This window comes from Apteryx mantelli, chromosome 3 (genome assembly GCF_036417845.1).
Source record: "Apteryx mantelli isolate bAptMan1 chromosome 3, bAptMan1.hap1, whole genome shotgun sequence".
Taxonomy (NCBI): Eukaryota; Metazoa; Chordata; class Aves; order Apterygiformes; family Apterygidae; genus Apteryx; species Apteryx mantelli.
Window position 1 is genome coordinate 59,574,039 of NC_089980.1, and position 20,936 is coordinate 59,594,974.

The following is a 20,936-nucleotide window of genomic DNA, read 5'->3' on the forward strand; positions in this document are numbered from 1 at the left end:
CCCTCATACAAACATTTAATATGTGAATCTGTGAGAAAGTTTATTGTATACTTTTGGTTCACTTGACTTAAGACAGCTTTGTCAGTCTGATAGCTGCATTGCTATTGCCTCCGTACTTCTAATGAAGGGTAAAAGTATGAAAACCATATATTACATACATAAAAATGCAGCATGCGTTATGCATAGGAAATCCATGAAATATAAAATGGATATTTCTGGGGAAAATACTACACCCCTTGAATAGCAGTTATTCGCAGTGGCTTGCCCTGGGCATGGGGAAAAGTTTGGGGTGATTTCTGTGAACTGTGCCCCCCATTGCCACTTTTCCAGAGCCATATCTATCGAGTTCATACATTCATTCTCACTTCTGAACTGCCAGCTGTATTATTGTGTTCTCTTCCAAAGCATAAGCTTCATATTTAGGGTATGTAATCACAAAAATACATTTAAACATGCCTGTTACATGGCTAGTACTTAAAAATTATGCCTCTTCAAGAAATCTAGGGAGAAGGAAATGGATGTAAAGAAGCTTTTATTGAGAAGAAAAAGCTTTAATTATTGAACAAATAGTAGTGACTCATCTGCTGGCCTTTATTTGATGAATTATACAATAACAACCTGTTCCAAACACACACATGAATGGCAGAAGATCATCTCTTTTCAATTATGTTTCAGCCCAGAAACAACCTTTCACAAGCGTATATGCCAATGTGTTAGTTTCACTTCTGTCATATTTTCTTTTTAATAAATGGATTAAAGTGTTTCTGTAAGAGAATGGGAATATAAAAATAGCTGAAATGTAGCTATGCCAGTTTGGAAAGAGAAAAATACTAAATCTGACTAGAACTGTAGAAACATTACCCTAATCACTGCATCAGTATTACTAGCCAGAAGTTACTGAAAATCATTATTTTTCCATTTCAATGTTCTTTCTTGTTTCCGTAAAAACTAGCAATGCTTTTTGCAAACTACTGTCATTTTTCTCACAGAAATGTTGGAGTGCCTTTGTGAGAATAAAAAATGTTGGCAGGTGGCAAACGTGAGAACACTTGAATTTGGCTTCCAGGATGAATTTTCATTTATGCTTCCAGACAGAATAAATTAGCAGGGGCTGAGGTCCATGCAGTTAGACTGTGACTACTCATTATGCTCTGTGATCACTTTTATTACTGCAGCATGAACATGTCTGCCTTTGGAGTTCATCTGAGGTCCAGTGAGTCCAAGCTGTTATTATTTATGTTCTTTCCTCTATTTTTATGAGAAGAGTAGAAAACCTGTAGCTCCTTCTCTTGCTAGAAGCAGATACTCTGCAGTTATTTGCTTTGAACACCATGTTCTGTCTGAGCTCAGTTCATATATCCGTCCTGAGCATGCTGTGGAGTAAAACCAAGGCTCCTTATCCAACTTCCACAGCCTGTGCAAGCTTCAGATACGAGATTAGGCAGACCTTGGAGGATTGTTTTTCTTTCTGGAGGCCTAGAACCCACTGGGAGTTTACACATGCATTTGAGTAATGCATATTTGCTTACCTGCCTTCAACATGTTTTATTCATGTTTGTTAAATACACTCTGTATCTGCCTAATGTATGTATGCTTGCTTTTTACTTTACAGCATTCTTCTTGATGAAGAGGGCCACATTAAGATAACAGGTATGTGAGGAACAAAAACTTAATCTCTACAAGCTGTCTGATTTTTCTGCAGTATGTTCCATGCATCTTGGGTTTTTTCTTGGAAAGAGTTTGCTTACAAGAAGCCAGAAGCCAGAAGAGTTTTGAGTATTGGCATTCTTTCCTCTGGCCACTAGTCAGGCGCCCCTGTGCTGCACAGCATGCGGAGAAGATGGTGTTTTGTTGGTAAAATTGGGCTCTTGACTGACTTGAAGCTTGCAGGCTTAACTGCCTACAACCATGCATGGTAGGATGCTTCCAGTACAACTCCTTATTTCAGATTAATTTCTCTAAATTACTACTGTTTAGAGGACACCTGTGAAGACATTTCTTTGCCGCACTGGAGATGCTGTCTAGCCCTCCTTTTCACTGTTGTCCATCTGGGATTATTATTTTAGTGTTGTCGTAACCTGAGCAAGAATCTTAATTACCAGTGTCTTTGCCAAACCTGAACTGTGTATTTCTGCTTATTTAAACTCTCACTTCTGCTTTGGGCCAGAACCTCAGCTATGAATGGAGAAAATAATACACGTGCTTTCAGGACATAGCCACAACTGCCAGCCAGGCACTCTGCTTGGCCAGGGCTTCTGTGCACATATGCCTGTGGCCTTTCTGTGCACAAAAGCTGAATGCAAACAGAAGGGTGATTTTTAGATTGGCTGGTGTGCTCTTCTTCTCCAGTTCTGTTTAGTTTGAACAGTTTAAATGTATGAGAATGTTAATCATCTTTTTTTGAAACCTGACAAGTTCTTTTTCTGTTTGTTTCAATTTATTTAGATTTTGGTCTGAGTAAAGAAGCCATCGACCATGACAAGAGAGCATATTCGTTCTGTGGGACAATAGAGTATATGGCCCCAGAGGTGGTCAACCGACGAGGACACACACAGAGTGCAGACTGGTGGTCTTTTGGTGTACTCATGGTAATGAAGAAGTTGGATTTGTTTGGGAGGAGAGGCTGTAGAAGAGATCAGATATCTCAGATAAAAAAGTATCACTTTCAACAATTAAGGGTTGGTAGAAAAGTAGACAGTTAAGAATTGCTTGATCGTTTTCACTGCATCAGCAGTAGGATACTATCTGCTGCAGACAATACTTGAGGTAACATTTGCCCACAGTTTTTCTCTTTTCCTTATCCCAGTTCTTTTATTAGCTTGTTGTTTCGGTTGGTTATCAAAAGCCATGAATATTTCTGTTCCGTGGAAATTAGCAGGGCAACCTCAGAAGAGTACAAACATTTGAGAACAAATGACTGTCTAGTTAGTAACATGGTTCCGGTTGGTAAACAGTTCCTCAAATAGCAATTTTCAAAAGTTAGGGACATTGTCTTAGAGAAACTCAAAGGTTGACTCTTTCTTCTGCAAAGTATAATTGAAAATGATGTATTTTGGAGGGCATTCAGAATGTTTCACTGTACCTCAGTGGTTCTTTTGCCATTCATCTTTCGTCTTCGTGTCAGCATCAGTGACTCTTGTTTAACTAATGAGATTCAGTAGTTTTTGAACTATCCAACAGTAGATTTCCTGTCAGTCTTCTTAGGGAGTGGGAGACTGTTATTCAAGAACCTTTGTTTTTTTTCCCTGTGGGAGAGAAAAACATGCATGTATGGGCACCAGGTATCCTCCTTTCTTCTCTGCCATTTTGCTGTTACTTGATTATGACTACGTTTGGATGTTTGCTTTGTCCTGAGTACATCTTGAAGCTGCTTTAAAAAGAGGATTGTGAAACAGCATTTAAATGATTGTTCTTCACAGGGAGGAAGTCAGCAGAAGCAGACACAAATGTGTTAATTGGCACAGAGAAATAGTTAGGATTCATCTTTTCTTACATGTCTTTGCACTGGATTGACTGTACAAAAGTCAAAGTTTTTTCCTGCTATTGCTTAACTTTTAAGAGTCCTGCAAGCTATTTCTGAGACAATTTAAATTTTAGAAGTTATGCAAGTTGACTTTTTATACATGGAAATCAGTGCAAAATTAGTTAATAAGAAACATGAATTTACCAAAGATCAGTCGCGCTAGATTAACCTGATACTTTGCTTGATGAGATAACCACCTTTTTCTAAACAAAGTACATGAAGGAGATCTCATCCGCCTGCATTGCAATAAAGTATTTGATGTAGTGTTGCAGGGGAAATTATTCATTAACTGAAGAAGACATTCATTAATACAAGACCTACCTCTACCATCTATGAATCTATCACAGGGAAAAACACTACAGAGAGAAAGAAGCTATTTAAGCTTAAGAGTAATGTTGGCCCAGGAGCAGACAGGAGTAAACTCATCATGAAACAGAGTTAGCCTGGAAATTAGAAGAAAGCTCGTGACTGCTAAAGAAGTGAGGCCTTGGAAGACACTTTCCAGCAGGAGCTTTGTGGGGAAAATCCAGCTACAGTGGAGCTTGATTGGTTAATGAGAAGGATTTGATAACATGTTCCTGAGTGCTTCAGTATCTGGAACTAAGATGCAGCGCCAGAAGAGGCTCTCAGAGAGGTATTCAACTGCCCTCACACCAGCCATCTAAAATTAAGTCTTTGGGCGCTAACTTGGGCCCTTCCACTGCCTCCAGCCCCACCAGTCTGCCATGCCACTGCTGCTGAGGAGGCTCAATGGGAAGTTGGTTTTTAACAGGAATAATTTATCTTTAAAATCGATAAGAGAGCAGCAGGTTTTTGAAGCAGTTACTCCCAGAGTCATTTTATCAAGTGGAGCATTGTCTCTTGAGTGTAGATGCCATGCATTTATTACTCTAGTAGCAATATGTAGCAATATGGTCAGATAACAAAGATGATACCGCTCTCCTGAAGCGTGCAGGCTGCAGGTCTGTCCAAACGCTGAGTGCCCAGCCACGTACAAACGTGCATGCTAGCTTCACGTGGATGATCCAAACTGCGTACCACAATAGTGTAGCTGTGGCTAGTGTTGCACTTCACCCTGCAGAACCAGAGCAGAAGCAGAAATTAATGTACAAAGTGATGTGCCGACACAGCTGTTTCTCGTATCCAAGCTATTTTAGGTAGCTATATATTGCACTACGTGCCACAATACATAAAGTATGTTTAAATTTTGTTTATTCTAAGTAGACAGTGTCACCAAAGAAAGTAAGGGTAGGAAGCAATGTGAAAACAAGTAAAAATTTTTATTTGGGGGTCTGCCTCATTGGTCTAGCTGGTTGACAGCAGTTAATCTAGCATTAACTACTGTAATTTATAACCTGAACTTAAAAGCAGCAAAACATCCTCATCTCCTATGGACATGAATGCATTTGTGGATGCTCAGCACATCTAAACCACTTATCTTTATTCAGTGAAATCAATGGATTATGTCTCATATAATAAATATACACAACCCTTTGAATACTTTATTATATGCTCAGTTTTGGAGGATAGCTGCTCCTTTTCACTGTCCTTCTCTAGTTAAAAAGAAATGCTGGTGTATTGGTACGTGGATTGTTTTTCTCTCACCTGATCTTTTGCATATGTTAAGTTTTGCTAGACTTTCATTTTTTTCTCCACTTTCTCTTTTCCATTCCATCCCCCAGTGATTCAACATATTAGAATTAGAAAAGATAAGAGTCCATGCAAAAGGAGATGAGGTAAAAAGAGTAAAATCATTGCAACTGTAAGTTGATGCTTTAAGCCTTCGAGTGCTGCCAGTCATCTTAGAAAAAAAAAAAACAGCTTTAATCACTTCAACCTTTTTTCCTTTTTAAAAATTAACTGATTGGAGCAGGAAAAGGGGATATCCATACATTAAAAGTGCAGGAGGATTTCCTGGTGCTGTCTTTTGCCTTTGCTCATCTCTCCTTGTTTTCTGTCACTAATATGTTCTGTTTGCTGGGTTTTATGCTGTTCCGAAAAACTGAAGAGAGATAAATGATATCCAAATGACTTATTAGCATTTCTCTCTAAGTAATTTCCAGTATGATGTGAAATATGCATAGAAAATATACCAGTTGGTGGCATATGCATAGCTTGAAAGGAAATGTATGTGATAGTATAATTTTCATATCTAAAATCTTGATTAATAGAGGGAAAATACATTCCCTGTAGTAGGGAACATATTAAAGAGTTAATGATGAACTTGCTCATAACCTAGCCATCAAAAGAGCCACCAAAAAATAAATGCTTTCTTGTGTGTTCTATTCTGTGAACTGGGATTAATGCTATAATATAAAGAGGACTTAGAAAACTGCTAGCAGCACGTTGTCAATCTACATTGACTGGGGCACAGTCTAGAATCAGATTGAATGATATTTGAAGGCAACATCAAATATGTCATGTTGTGAATATTATCAATATCAAAACAAACTTATCTGACAAGATTAAATTCTGGTCTTACTAAAATCAGTGAGTTTTGCTATCAACAGTAGTAAAACTTCATTTACCACCAGCTAAGTCTTTGATTCAGGCCACAAAAACAGAAATGTTATCTGCTCTGTTTGTTTGCTGCTCAGTTTGTTTGAATCATTTCATAGTAGTCTGGCATGTGTCAACTGGTATAGTTATATTATATGAATCTTGAAATTCACCTTTTCAAGTATTCCACGAAGGACGGTACCTGCCTCTTATTTAGTAAGTGATAATAACTGTTTGGACCCAACTAAAAGTTTGTGCTGGGGAGTTTGTGTGGTTCTCATGACTAGACACATTCTGTTTTCTGCCTGTATCTTACTCATTGCATCTGAGATATTAGATAGGACATTGTTCTGTTTTAGTAGTATTCTAGAGAAGCTTTGCATCAGGAAATTTGCATGAATAAGCAGTTGACTTAAATTGTTGAAAAACTGTGGATATGGCTAATAACTTTTCAGCTGCACTGCAAGAGCTTTGATGCCCACACTGGCATCTCTGAACCCCAGATACACTGGCCTGCGCTAATATAACATGCATAGGTCTCTTAAAAGGCCTCTTGAAACAGTGGTTTCATAGTTCATCTTACCAGCTGATTTACAGAGTCACAGACCTCATGGAAGTTGTATCTCTTTTCACTGCAGGAAAAATACTGGATGTCTTTGAGAGCCATATAGGCAGGTAGTGGACTATAATTAGAGAAAGCAGGGGTGTTATGCCTCAGTTGGAAGTCCCAAATAAAAAGAAATCTCTTTGTATTTGTCAGCAATGTAGTGAATGCATAAGTTGTAAAGTGAAGTCTGCACAAGAAAAGAAAATATCCTCTTGGTAGCCAGACAGAAAGTATTCTGCTCTGTAGTAATTGTCACTTCAACATAACTGTCCTGGCACTGGAAACATCCATACTAAACATCAAAGCAATACTATCTTCTTTTACAAAATCCCATCATAATGCTCCTGTTTTATTCCCAGTGCAAGAGATGGTCTTCTTAGTGAACGGTATTTTTTATATTTATACTATGTGAAGGTACTCAAGCCCATTACAAACACTAATTCATTATGCTTTACACGTAGCTAATAATGATAAATACAATGATAAATACTTAATGCATTTTATAAATGGTAAAACTGAGTGGCTGACTTGCTCCCAGCTACCTGAAAAATCACTGGAAGCATTGAGAGAGGAACCCAGCCATTCTGACAAGTATGTCTCTACTCTCCAAAACTGAGTGGTGTCAAGTTTCTTTTGTAACCCAGTATTTTATCCTAGACTCCCAATTCTTTAGCCAACTTGGGCTGAAGTAATTTGCACAATCTGCTCTTCTTCCATCTGCTAGGAATATTCATGTGGCCATTACCCCAGGCTGTGGATTTTTTTCTTGATTGTTGTCTTCACCCATGACCTAACAGGGTCCCTTCTTGTATACATTCCTGCAGGAAGTGTGGCCCTCTTTCCCAAGGTCTTCCCATGTATGTGTATTTAGTGAGGTCTCCAATGCTGCTGTTTTCCCTGCTGAAATTGAAGATTCCTCTGAAAGCAGGAGAAAGGAAACGCTGCAGACTATGTTGAGGCCTAAGTAGGGGTTGGACAAGGTGACCTCCAGAGGTCCCTTCCAACCTAACTTACTCTGAGCTTCTATTAATAGGCAGCTGAACTGGAACAGAGAATATTTTCCTCTCCTGCTATATATATTGGTATAGAAAGGGAGACAAGGTAGTAGGGAGACAAAGTTCTTCTGAAGTGTAGGCTAACAGAAGTGGTCCTCCAGAATATACTAAAAGTGAGTAATTGGTAGGCAAGAAACAATCTAACAGGTGGTTTGTGCAGATGGAGGGGGTGAAAAATTAGTCTCACAGCAAAACTGTAGGGTCTGCTTTAATGACAACCCATAGCCAATAATACTGCAAAGTTTCTACACACCTAGACCCAGCTCTCAGTCAATGTGCTGTGACCCACACAACTGTATCTATATGAAAGGGTGTTAGCAGCAGTGTTCTGATTGCGTGTTTAGATTTAACAAGCTTCTTGATTTTTTGATAAATAAACAGCAAAGCAGGGTGTTGTGAGGTAGCTTTGACTGATCAGATGAACTGTTTCAATTTCCGTGGGGTTTTTTTTCAGTTTATTTTATTCTTTAACCGATTATAGAAGCAGCACTGCAATTAGAGAAACTAGTGCTTTCTTCCAGCTGCTGCTCCATTCAGTTCATTGAAGCAAAAAGCTCTGGTACACTTAACTCACTGTAGCTTCATTTTGATTTAAATATTGATGTTAAGTGCCTTTCTTCTGAATTTGAAATTGCAATTTGCAATTGGAGACACGTGGTAACAAAGCACTAGCCATCAGAGCAGCATAGTAAATTTTCCATGCAGTCCATGGGATGGACATTTACCTTACTCTCTCCTATAGCTTGTTTCTTTTTTCCTTCCTGCCTGCCTGCCTGCCTTCCTGGACACTGCATCTAAATTTCTTGCCTTCGGGTTGCTTGGCCTCCTACACATAATGCCTATACAAATCTTTCAGTGATATCCTGCTTGGTGGAAACCGCAATCATCTTCTTCCCACATAGTCGCTGACCAAGCAGTTGCTTTTAACTGTATCACCTGCATCAGTAGCATCAAGCCCATTTCTGCCAAAATAAATGAGCTATAGCAGTCATTTTTAGTGCTGTTAAACTAGGTTTATAATAACAACAAAATAACATGAGCCAATATAAATGAACATTAGGAATTTTACCTGAACATAAAGTAAACTTTAGAAATCATGAGGAGGGTTCAGTACAATACATAGCACTTTTCTTACTGCCTAGGGAAGAAACTTTCTCTGCCCCTCATCTCCAGTATATTTGAACGCTTTTATTGGGACTTAAACTCTTACTGGCCAGAGTAATTTTGAAATGGGACTAAAGCTCCTATGTCATTTAGGCAGCTTTAAAAATTCTACTCCCTTCATTTTCTTTATAAAAGAGTAGCTCTACAAGACAACTGTTCTCTTGACTTTCCTAGCCCAAATAGGAATTTACACCTTCCAGATCTTGTTTACATTTGTCAGCCATAGACATATTTTTAAGTATTTTTTTCTTTTTTCTCCTAGGTGTTTTAGTAGATTGAGAAAATTTAATAATTCAGATTAATTTTTCAGTTAATTATAGTCAATTAGTTACCAGCCTTCTAAGCCTGTCCTCTGCCCTCCTCACAAAACTAGGATAACAGTTTCAAGGTTATAGGGGTTTTTGGTTTGTTTGTATGATTTTTTTCTGATCAGTGTGATTGCTAAAGGTGGAACTGTAAGAGACTTTTTCAGTTCACAAGGGCTTGTGATTTTTTTAATCTTCAGTGAGCCTGAGCCTTTCTAAATTCAAATGTGAGACAAGCATTCAGATTCTCAGTTTCCAGAAAAGCTGTTTCTCGTGGCTGTCAGCAGTGACATTTCTAGCAGCTCACTCCGCCCGAGCAGGAAAACCGGGGCGGCTTCAGTACTGTGATCGAGCACAGCAGCAATTGATAAGTTTTTCTCCTTTTATTTTAAGGTGACATTAATTCCACCTAATTGTGGCTATTTAAATAGCTTTAACTGGTTTTCTAGATTCCTCTTACCTAGCTATGGAGAGAGAGAGGGGGCCCTGTCAAAGACAATTCATCCCATCTAGGAGTAGTATTAAGTACAAGTTTGATGCAGCTCCTTCTGAAATTAGTTGAATTTGCTGATTTTCAAAGTGAGACAAGCCCTCCCATAACTTGGCAAGTTGGTTCCTTGGTGTGACTTTCTGAGTTACTGGGCTAAGGAGACTGCCAAATAAATCATGTTTTGGTTTAGAAGGTGATTTTTGGCTTATTACTATTATTTTAGTTTGCATTATAAAACTTCATGCTGAGGTCACTACTTTGGAACATCAGATTTGAAATGAGGTGTGTTACAATATATCTGCTAAACTATTACTTTTGGATTTAACTTAATTTTAATTCTATAAAGATAAAGGGGTTTCACTTCAAGCAGCAATGTTTAAATAGCTTCAACAACTGCAGGTTTAGTAGTGAAACCTAAAAGAAAAGACTAAGCTAGCTAACATTTAATGAAATGTTTGTAAAAGATCAGAACATATCATTGAGAAAAATATCCAGTTTAGCTTTTATTGTGATGCCCTGGAGAAATGGACCAAGACAGAAGGCATTTTGCACAAAGTTTTAGTTTTAAGAAATGCTGTGATTTCATTGGAAATCCACTTTGTTTGAGTGTTTTTCTTCATCTTCCATTATGATGTGCCATTATATGCCTGCTGTGTGTATGAATTCCTGAAAGAAATGATCATCACAAAAAGCTGTTCCTTGGTGTGCCGAAATTGTTGTAGAAGTTCAAGCCTTCCACTGAAGTAATCGTACACAGTAAATTGCTCCTGGGAAGCACTGGCATTTTAAGTTTTGCTTTTCTTAAACTTCAAGGCAAAAAAAGTAGCAATTTCTTTCAATATAAGATTTAAAAAAAAAAGTGAAGTTTTCTTTTACATTAAAAAAACTTGTATCCTCCAGAACAGATACAGCACAGCCATTCCTCAGAATCTGTATTTGTTTTCTCTTTTGTGTCCTTTAGATTCCAAATTTGAATATTACAGGAATACATTAAATGTTAAAATTAAATTTAATGTCTAATACTGATTTGTTTTGAATTAAAGCATGTCAAATGTTAGCTATACCGTGATTATTCTTAAGTGAATAATGCCAGCTAGGATCAGATTATTCAAAATCTTGTCACTTTTGTCAGCACTGATAAAAGGATATGCTAGTCGGGCAGCTTCTAGAAAAAAGTCAGAAAACAAGTTCAGCTACTGTTCTTGTTAGTTATTTGTTCAGTGGTCCCTCATTTCCTTCACTTCTGTTTGTCTCAGTTTCCCCATTTTGTGGTAAGACTGTATCCCTAACTTTCCAAAATACTTTTAAAGATGTATAGATTAAACAAAAATGTGGGTAGAAGGTGAAGTTGTGTTTAATTATGAAGTACTTAGGAATAGTATGGCTATATTTAAACTAGAAAAAGGGAAGAGTTGAGCTGTGGGTCAGTTTGTCAGAGATTTTATTGATGAAAGGATTGGTTTTGCACAAAGGTGCTTCCTGAGAGCCGTGAAACTACTTGTGTGATAAGGTACCAAAACTACAAAAGGGTGAGAGAGTCTGTCCTGCCTTAATAGGTATTATGGCAATGAATATTAATCAGTAGGTAGCTATTGTAGTAGAAAGGATCCAAAGTCTGACTCAGACATAAACAAATAACAATTTGCTTTATCCGTCAGTGGACATTGTCCTCCTTTATGGCAGGGCTAAATTGTGTTCTTGGTTTGGTTTTGTTTGCTGATACATAGCCTTCATCAGCCCTTAGTCAGAGGTATCAGCGTCCGCTGATACCTTTGTGAAATGTTGTGGCTGGAGCTGTGTGAAAGCCCTGGTATTGAATCCCTACAAGGCAGGCTTCCTTAGCTGAATTTTTTTATTACAAATGTGAAATTCCTGTCAGATTCACTGAAAGCATTGCTCTGTTTCAAAGAAGCCATAAATGATTGATGTTTTCAGGTGTGAGTTAGGCAAATAATTGATAATGATTGTGAGTTTTGTTTTTTGACATTTGGGTGCACTTAAGCCTGACACTTGCAAAATTCAGTGCGAGTACAGCCAGGGGAACCAAAACGGGAAAGTAAAAAGCACACTCAAATGCCTTGAGAATGTGGGGGTTAGGCATGTTCCTCCTGCAAAGTGTAGCAGTGGCGTCTCTGGTGCAAATATACAGCAAGTGAAGGCAGTTGGACCCAGACTGAAAGATGGGGAATGGCATGGCAAACCCATTTTCCTTGCACCACAGCTCAAACTCCGAAGGGCAACTATACCGTTTCAGACTAAGGGTCCATCTGGCCAAATAGCCTGTCTCCAGCATTGGCCATAAAGCAGGCTCTGGAGAAAGAGCAAGAACAAGAACAAGGCAACTATATATAATGCTTCTCCCCAAACATACCAAAACTTATTGCCAAGTATCAGTGTAAACAGTTTGTAACAAGACTCTCGAACTAAACTGTCATGTTGGTCCTTGATGTTCTGCAAAATACAGATTTGCACTATCCTTTTTTTTTCTAAACTACTGCTTTTGGGGCAATTTCTATTCCTGAAGTGTTCAACTGTGTTTGAAATAAATAGAAGATGTGTGGAGTGTCTTGTCAGCTGTGCAGACTATCTCAACACTTAGTTGATTTACCATTTTGTTGTTATGTGACAGTTTGAGATGCTGACAGGATCATTACCGTTCCAGGGAAAAGACAGAAAGGAGACAATGGCTCTCATTCTCAAGTGAGTAGTGAAATCTATTTCGTTTTTCTGTTAGTTAACTGTACCCGTGGGGCAGGCTATGGGTCCTAGATATATGAAGGGTTGAAAATAATAATGTGCATAATGAGTTTTTCAAAGCTGTGTAAGGCATGAATGTGGTAGGGCATGCACAGCTAATCCCCTGCATGTGGATCTAAACTGGCCTTCAGAATAAATAGCAGGAAGTGAAATACTGAGAGAGCCTTGCGGAAGAAATGTATCTTCCTGTCCTTAATAAAAGACTGTCATTATATACACACAAGTGGGAACAGTCAAATTTGTGCAGGACAGCTTATGTTTTGTTGTTTCCAGAGTTTCAAAACCCTTCCTTTTCACATTTCCCATTCATTTAATATTCAGTGCATGCATAAGTGTTTCAGGATTTGAGACTGATCCTTGCTTAATATCACGTTTTTTCTCTGAAATAGAGAATCACCAAGGGAAGAGTTTCATTCCTTTTAATTGATACATGGTTAATTATCATTATTTTCTTGAAGTTTTGTTTGTGTGTTTAAATTTCTCTTGATTCCCAAATTTATTCCAGCAAACTAAAAAGCTGAAAAAGTTTGCATAGGAAAATGGCCTCTTTGAGTAAATCTTTTGCAATCTATTCACAAGGTCTCATGAGATGCATTAGATCTACTTCTACGTCTGGTGAAACCAGTGGTAAAACTTTCTTTAACTTTAACAGAACAAGATCAGGCCCTCAGTTTGTAATATATTTACGTAGCCATGCCTTTGGTGACCAAACGTGTGTGTTTGCCTGTCTCAATTACTACAATTCCACTTTCTAAACCACAGTGCAATGGAGAAAAATTTTGAAAAATCTATTTTCTTTTCAAGTGTTGTGTTCTTTCAGAGCCAAGCTGGGAATGCCACAGTTCTTGAGCATAGAAGCCCAGAGTCTGCTGCGAGCCCTCTTCAAAAGGAACCCATCCAACAGATTAGGTATGAGTGTGCATTTGACCTGTGCATTTGTTATTTGTGCTCTGGCTTGTAAGGTGGTGATCATTTCTCTCAGTTTATCTTCACTGGTAGTTATCCTTGTCATTATAAATGCATTTTGCATTCCTTCCCATAGTGCAGTAAATCTGGAGCATTACTAGAGAGAATAGCAAGGAGCACAGGCAAACCACTGGAATCCAAAGCATGATATTAGCTTCTATTTAATTTTTTCAGTGAAGAGGGAGAGTAAACCACTAGCATTTACAAAGGGTGTAAGACAACCCCTGCATATGGTAATATAGAGAGCAGAGAAGACAGGTATCTTTTTAATTCTGTATAACTTAGCTCTAAATCTGAGGTGGGCAGAGAAAGGGAGTAGAGTTCATTGTGTACTCTCCATTTCTTAGTACATTCCTATGCTGTCTCATTTGGTTTACCGGGAACATTTTAATAGGCATTCTTCTTTGTTACTCTAAATGCATTATCTGCTCTCTTATGAAGGGTGTTTTCACCCTTCATTAATGATTCTATTTAAATGTAATTAACTGAACAGATGTATTGGATCATGGATATTGTATCATATATGGTATCTCTACCGTTGTTCAGTAGTTTTATTAAAAATTCATTGCCTTTGGCAAAGTCAGGGACTATGCCTGGTGCATAATTTTCATTGATAATTTAGTCTTCAGTTTTTACATGGAAAAATAAGACTAGTCATATCAAGTGAATGATATCAAGATAATAACACTGTATTGTTTTTCATTTAAAAATCTTATCTAGTTCTGTGAAAAAGATTGAAGGGTTTTTTCCCTCAGCTCTCTAATATTCTGCTGTGTTTTGGTGAAGAAGGGAAGAATTGGTTTCTAAAGGAAAGGGACAAACCGAGATGGCAGAAGGGAATAACTCCAAAATACACATTTTATACTTCTCTTGGTTTCCTTTTCCTTTGTACCCGTGTTGGGTTTTTTTGTTTGTTTTTACCCTCAAATGTACCAACTATCTGTACCCTTTCATTACTGCTATCCTCTACTCATTCATGTCTTACTATTTCTAAATATCCTTAGAATTTTTAAATGTCTGTTCATCTGTTGCCACGTCCAAAACAAATGCACTCCATCCCTGAGACTGCAGTACGATGTAGGTACACATCATGACTTTGCATTTGCTAGCTCTAGCAGCCCAGGCCCTGTGCCTGTGGTGACACAGCATATAGCCACTCTAGTTTTGATCCAGGTCTAGTGTGATGTTTTACAAAGCTAATAATAAGATGTATGGGGTGTACTGGACAAATCTGAAAAACTGGAAGAACTTCTGAAGATTCAGAATTCAAATGCCTCACAAGAGGAGAGCCATGTTTGCCTGATAGTGTTGGAACAAATTTATTCCCTTGTGTAAACATACCAGTCCAGAATAAAAATGATTTCCTATTGGAATAATCATCTATTTTTGAAGGAACAAGTGATTTATTATGCATCTGCCACACAACCAATCATTAAGATAATTCTTCTGCTATCAACATCTTATATGATTGCTGGACATGCTTTGCTGTGTCAGTGCTCTGAGGTGGGCATACATTGCTTTAGAAGCTAAAAGGAGCTGTAAAAAATGACCTTAGGAGAAGGAACAGAATCCTTGAATTCTGTAAACTGTATCATAAGAAGTGAACTGATTGGTCCTATTTAAATACGTGTTTGACTGACAGTCATACGTGGAAATTTTGGCAGCTCATAAATGACTTTTCTTTTAGGGAATAGCATAGATTGGTTCAGTATTGAGACTTGTGAAAAGCAATTTGCTGTTATCTCTTGCAACTGTTTATGCTTGTAGCATTATTTCAGATTGGAAAGGTAAGGTTAGAAGTAAAAAGCTAAATCAGGAAATAATTCGTCCTAAGATGTGGAAAGAGCAAGAAGTGCAAGAGAAATTTCTCCCCCTTCTCTTGCAGTACCCACATGGAGTTTCTCAAATGCTGGAGGTGGTACTGTTGAAAGTCTGCTACATACTGCTTTTGATCCTCTGTGCAGCAGTCACAGCATTAGTGGTCTGGCAGACAGCTGATAGCAAAACGCTTGACAACCCGTTTCTATCACCATCTGGCTGAGCAATGGATCCTGCAATTTCTAATACGTCCGCGTGTGTGTGCATACACCCGCGTGGAAGATGGATGCTTTGCTCTGTGTCCTTGAGCTTCTCTTTGACCCTTTAATGTTCTGATAGCTCTGGCTACTGCTTCAGGTGAGGCAAGATGTGGGCCAAATGCTATTCCAGCGCTTTCTTTTTATACTGAGCAGCAGCAGACTGTGATGTTTTAGGTGAACGGATGTTTTCTGAGAGACGGCAGCAACGCAGCAGGAGCCACTGCCTCACGCAGAGGTAAGACACAGTGGCTCAGCGGTTTTCTGAGCAAGCCTATGGAAGAAGACAGCGTGAAGCAGGCTGCCCCTCACTGCGGCTGTTTCGAGTGCAGCCAGAGCCCAAAGCCCTTGCTTCACACAGGGGCCATCCCGGCCGTCTGCAAAGTGGTGGCTCCCACTGCCTGCGGGGGCTGAGCGGGAGGGGAAGCAATCCCTCAGCATGAGCTGTGACCCCTCTGCTCCCAGGGGACACCACAGACCAGGCTGTAGCCCCCAAATGCCCGCAGAGCCCCTGCGCAGCCCGGGGGAGCGCCATCAGAGGAGAGGAGCGTGTTGCACAGGCAGGGCAAGCTGCATGGCAGAAGGAAGGTGTTCTGCTGGGTTTTACCTCTTGATCTAACGGCAGCGCTTAAAGCCTAATACTCCACAGAGGTGATAGTGCAAAAACACATTTTCTCAAGCAATTTGCTTGACATTAGAGAAAATTAGAGTCTTGGGATTTCTGGATTTAATCAAAGTTCAGGAGAATGCTGCAGCAAATATAAATGTTTCCACATCTCCCCTCTCTATTCCCTTCTTCTGTTTCCTCCCTTACTCAGTCTCTTGCTCTTGCTCTTGCTCTGCTCATTTTATGGCTTCCCACAAGCTGTTACCCGTGCAAAAGGGGGCTTCAGCGAAGTCAGTGAGAGTTTCTGGATACTGATCATTAAAAAAAAAGTTAGTTACTAGAACAGGGATTGAGTTGCTTAATTTTAGAAAGCAGCTGTGACAATTCAGGCTACCGTATTGTCTCCATTTTAATAATGGGGAACTGCTGAGGTTGAAGGTTTTAAACCTGAGGTTTGTTGAAATACTGCAAAGACTGGCAGAAAGGAAGAGATTAATTATAATATGAACATCCAAGAAGAAGAACCTAAAAGCATAACAGAAAAGTAGATGTTAACATTTCAGGGATAGCAGTAGAGAGCTTGTGAAAGTTGTCTTGAGAATCAGCATGAAGGGTAATGAAAACAGACTTGTGGGTAATGAAAAAAGAAATACTTAAATGGTTGGTCTAAATACCACACAGAAGTCAGTACCTAAAAGGACCGCTTTAGCTTTGTAGATTTTAGCTTTTTCTGGGAAAAGAATCATAGTCTGAAGTTAAAAGAAAAGAAGGTTTAGGCATCCTGTTTTGAAAAATCTTTGGAAAATTAATGAAGTGAGCTAAAATAAAGTGGCAACGATATTATGGATCAAACACTTGTTTTCAGTCATTGTTTCAGAATTCTGTGAATCTGGAAAGTGTTTGTATTTATTCCCAGAGTGTTTCTAACTCTGGCAAGTAGAAAGATACTGGTCTTAAAAAATCACTTTATTCAGACTACCATTTTGTTTTTGCCATTTGATTATGATATTTTAATAAATAGAGGTAAAGGTTGAATATCTATTTTAAAAATTTGTTTTGAAGCATTGTTTTGAAGCTTTGGACTATGAATGTAGAAAAATGCTAGATACTCAGAAGATACTGGATATATACTGGAGCAAGATACTCAGAAGAAGCAGAGAAGGAATTTAGTAACCCAGTTTATCTGTTTCTACGTTTAAGTCTGGTGCCTACTAAAATATTAGTGCTTTATAACAAATGTTTTATAAATGGAAGGTCTTCCTTTCTTTGACATCCCTTGTTATGGATACTGTCTAACCTTTTCTGAATCAAGCATAGCATGATCTATATACTCTGCTGTACAAATAGTCTGCAGTACTATGCGGACTATAGTGTGATAGTATTGCTCTGATTAAATACAACAAATTACAGATTATGGACAAGCATAATTTTAAATTCTTAAAATAGATTAATTGGAATACCCAGGCAAACAAGGAGTAAACATTTTGGAAAGGAAATAGCACAGTGAACAATGTTGGTTTATCACATTGCCAGTAACTTAGGCAACAAAAGGATCTAATTTTCATTTACACCAAGACCTGCATCTATTCAGGTAGGTAGATGAACTAAAAGGTTTCAGGAACTCCTTACACTGCTGAGCAGTATAAAGGTACAGAAACCATATAACTAAGAATTTTGGACAAGAAAGGATAAAGTAAAAGGATATTCCAGCGGATTCTGAGTAAAAGTGGAAGAAGTAGTTATTCTTTCCATAATTGCGTGCTCTCAGAGAAGATGTGTTCTGCTTTGACACATAGAAAACTTTATTTTTCTGTTTTATGAAGTGATGATGGGTTTGAAAAAACAAGTTTCTCCTTTATCAGAGTGGCTGTGCATTTTCTTGTAAACCTTGGGAATGAATTATAAAATGTCTGGCCCACTAAAAAGATTCTGAGGCTGCGGAGACACTATAATTTTATTCTCTTAAACAAAAAAACTGGAAACTCTTTCTACCCATTTTGAATTCCCAAATAATCAATTTTTAAAATTGGTGTGGCTCCCTTTTTCTCCTTGGTCCTTTTCAAGGCTCACATTGTCCATAATGATTCAGTAATCAAAAATAATTACAAATAAAACATTTTACTGTTACTGCTTGCAGGCACTTTTATTACAGGCATAAAACAATCTTCAGTAATCAAGTTCTCACTTATTAACATGAGGTTGCTTTTATATAGATCCTTGCACTCTATAATGTGTTTAAACTAGCAATTTGATCTAAAGCATTATTTATCATCTGTTTCTCTTGGATCCTCATGGGACTATATGCCATGTAGAAATCCTTGCAGCCAGTAGGTTCTGATTGTACAGATTCTTCTTTAAAGATAGGTTTGATTACAAAATTGAAGTAAAAGTACAGTTAAAAAAACTCTAGAAACCTAGAGGAAGATGGAAAGTTTGTCTTGTGGTGTGCCAACATGTGCTGCACTTTTGCAGTCTACTAAATTCTCATCTTTTTTCCAAGATCTGTCAGTCCCCGTGAAATAAGGCATGCCAGTTGTGACCCCTTTTGTGCTTCTGTTTCCTCCATGAAAGTACATCTCTTTGCAGTACCACTGTAGATTTATGGATGGTAGATAAATGGCTGAAATGTGCTGAGCTAATCCGGAGAAACTTTACCATTAAAACCGGTCTCTAACTTCCCCCTTTGACTTCAGCAGCTAGGTCAGGGTCACCCCTCTGGCCATGTCACAGAGCTGTCCTCGAACACCCACTGGGGCCATGTCCCTCCTCCACTTCAGGAGGAGTCGAGGCCAGGTGCTGCTGCCTGGATCCAGGGCACACGGGCAGAGAAGGAGCTGTGGGCTGCGCCGGTAGGTCTCACAGTGGAGAAGAGCAGGGAAGAAAACCTGCAGAAAGCACTGAATCTTCTCCGTGGTGCAAAACCAGCTGCTGTGTATCAGAAGTCCTTCACTCTTTGCAAAATTAGACTATTACCATCCTAAATGTCTTTAGTATGTTAAGCTAGCCAGAGATGGAGTCAAGCCATGGCATTCCTAACAACATATTCTTTCTATGCCAGAGCTCTGAGGTGGCCCCAAGTGGGAAATGCTCTTTTTTCAGACATGCGGTTCATGTCAACCGCATGCTACACTGCACACTGCAATCCTCCACTAATAGAAGTATCTAGGGGTGAGCTTTTTCATTAGTACTGAATTCTGGTTTTTTAATTGAAAAAAGGCATCAACAGTTATGCTCAGCCTAGGGAACGCTACCAGTAATTTACAATGCCTGAAGCCTTTATCTTTGTCCTTTTGAAATCAGTTTGGTGGTATGGTTCATCCTTATGTAGTAAAGAACAACTATTGCACATTACAAAGTTTCCAGTCACCACCACTGAACACAAGACATATCCATCACAGATATTTCTTCTCTAAAGAGTTATTTAATGTAATTCTTTTCAGAGTAATTATGTTGGTTTGATGTCTCTGTTGGCATTGCTAAAATCAGAATGAGCCTGCCATGAGTATTTAGTAAGGATTTTAGACTGTGCTTGGAAAAGTCATGCTAAGGAAGACACAGAACAAGGTTTATTACTATCCAAGTCTTAGTATTTTTTTATTCCTGGCATCAAATTCCATGATCATAAGTACAAGTTTAGGCCACAGGTCTACCTAGTTCAGTACCCTGTGACCATGAGCAGCTGCCAAGGGGGAAGAGCGAGAAGAGCAAGCACATGTGATACTTCACCCAAATTCTCCCCCAGTCTCCAGCTGCTTTACGCTCAAGGGGTTTCCTGAACCTTTTATGGTTTGTGTTTCAGATAATCTTCAACAGATTTCTTTTCCACATACTTGTCCAGTCTCCCCTTGAACTCATGTAAATGTTTTGCATCCACGTCATCTTTTTGCAAGGAATTCTACATGTCACACAGCTATCTGTTGCATGGAGAAACATATCTAGATGGTTCTGAAGCTGATTCCTACTGCGATCATTTAATGAGCAATGTTCTTCTAGTGGAAAAGATGTGGAACAGCTAATCCCTACCCACCCATTCTGAACAATCACAATTTTGTAAAGCTACATCATATACCCTGTCAATCATCTGTTTCCAGGTTGAAAAGTCCCAGCCTACTCAGTCGTTCCTCATATGGAAGTCATTCCATACCTTTCCTTGTTGCCTTTCTATGATTTCTCCAACTTTAATATACCCTTTTCAAGATAAGGAAATCAACTGCATTCACTACTCAAGCTAGAGATGTACCACAGACTTTTAAAGTGATATAGTGATGTTCTCCATTTTGTCCTCTATACTCTTGAGATTTGATTTCCTGTTATGTTTTCATAGAACTGTCTATCATAACCCACAGACCTCACTCCTGAGGGGGGATGGTCAGCTCAAAGCACATAATTCGGTAGGCCAGGCTAGGAGGGTTTGGCCTCATGTGCATCACTTACATTTGTCTATACTAGAAGATTACCAGGATGGGGAAGTCATCAGAAGAACATTTCTTCTGAATTATTATCCAGCAGGCCTGACAGACAGCCCTGCATGTTGTGTTCACAAAGTGCTTGTTTTTCGTATCTATTCATCAGTAAATGTTAAGCAGGCTGTAGGAAGCCATTCCTGATCAGTGCATTTTGACAAACATCAGTAATGTCTTGTACACAGGGAAAGCAGATGTCACATTTTATAAAAACTGGATTTGACAATTTTTAAAACTGCTTGCAGTGTTGATCTTCAGGAAGTACAAATACTGCATATAAAAAGTTCAGTCCTCTGCAGTGCTGAGTGCCTTTTGCAAGGTGCTTGTTAATCCTGAGTCCTTTGGGAATCAAGGATGCTCAGCCTCCTTGCAATGAAGGTGCTGAGCACCTTTCAGGAACTGTCTCCAAAATTGCAGTGCAAAGC

General features: G+C 38.8%; 1 protein-coding gene across 1 annotated transcript in view; it reads left to right on the forward strand.

Moving 5' to 3' along the window:
- Positions 1-20,936, forward strand: part of RPS6KA2 (ribosomal protein S6 kinase A2) — a 331,815-nt gene that overhangs the window by 263,641 nt on the left and 47,238 nt on the right. Inside the window, exons 8-11 of the mRNA XM_067294741.1 lie at positions 1,613-1,650; positions 2,446-2,588; positions 12,273-12,343; positions 13,221-13,309. Of these exons, the coding sequence (XP_067150842.1) occupies positions 1,613-1,650; positions 2,446-2,588; positions 12,273-12,343; positions 13,221-13,309 (341 nt within the window). The remainder of the gene's footprint in view (positions 1-1,612; positions 1,651-2,445; positions 2,589-12,272; positions 12,344-13,220; positions 13,310-20,936) is intronic.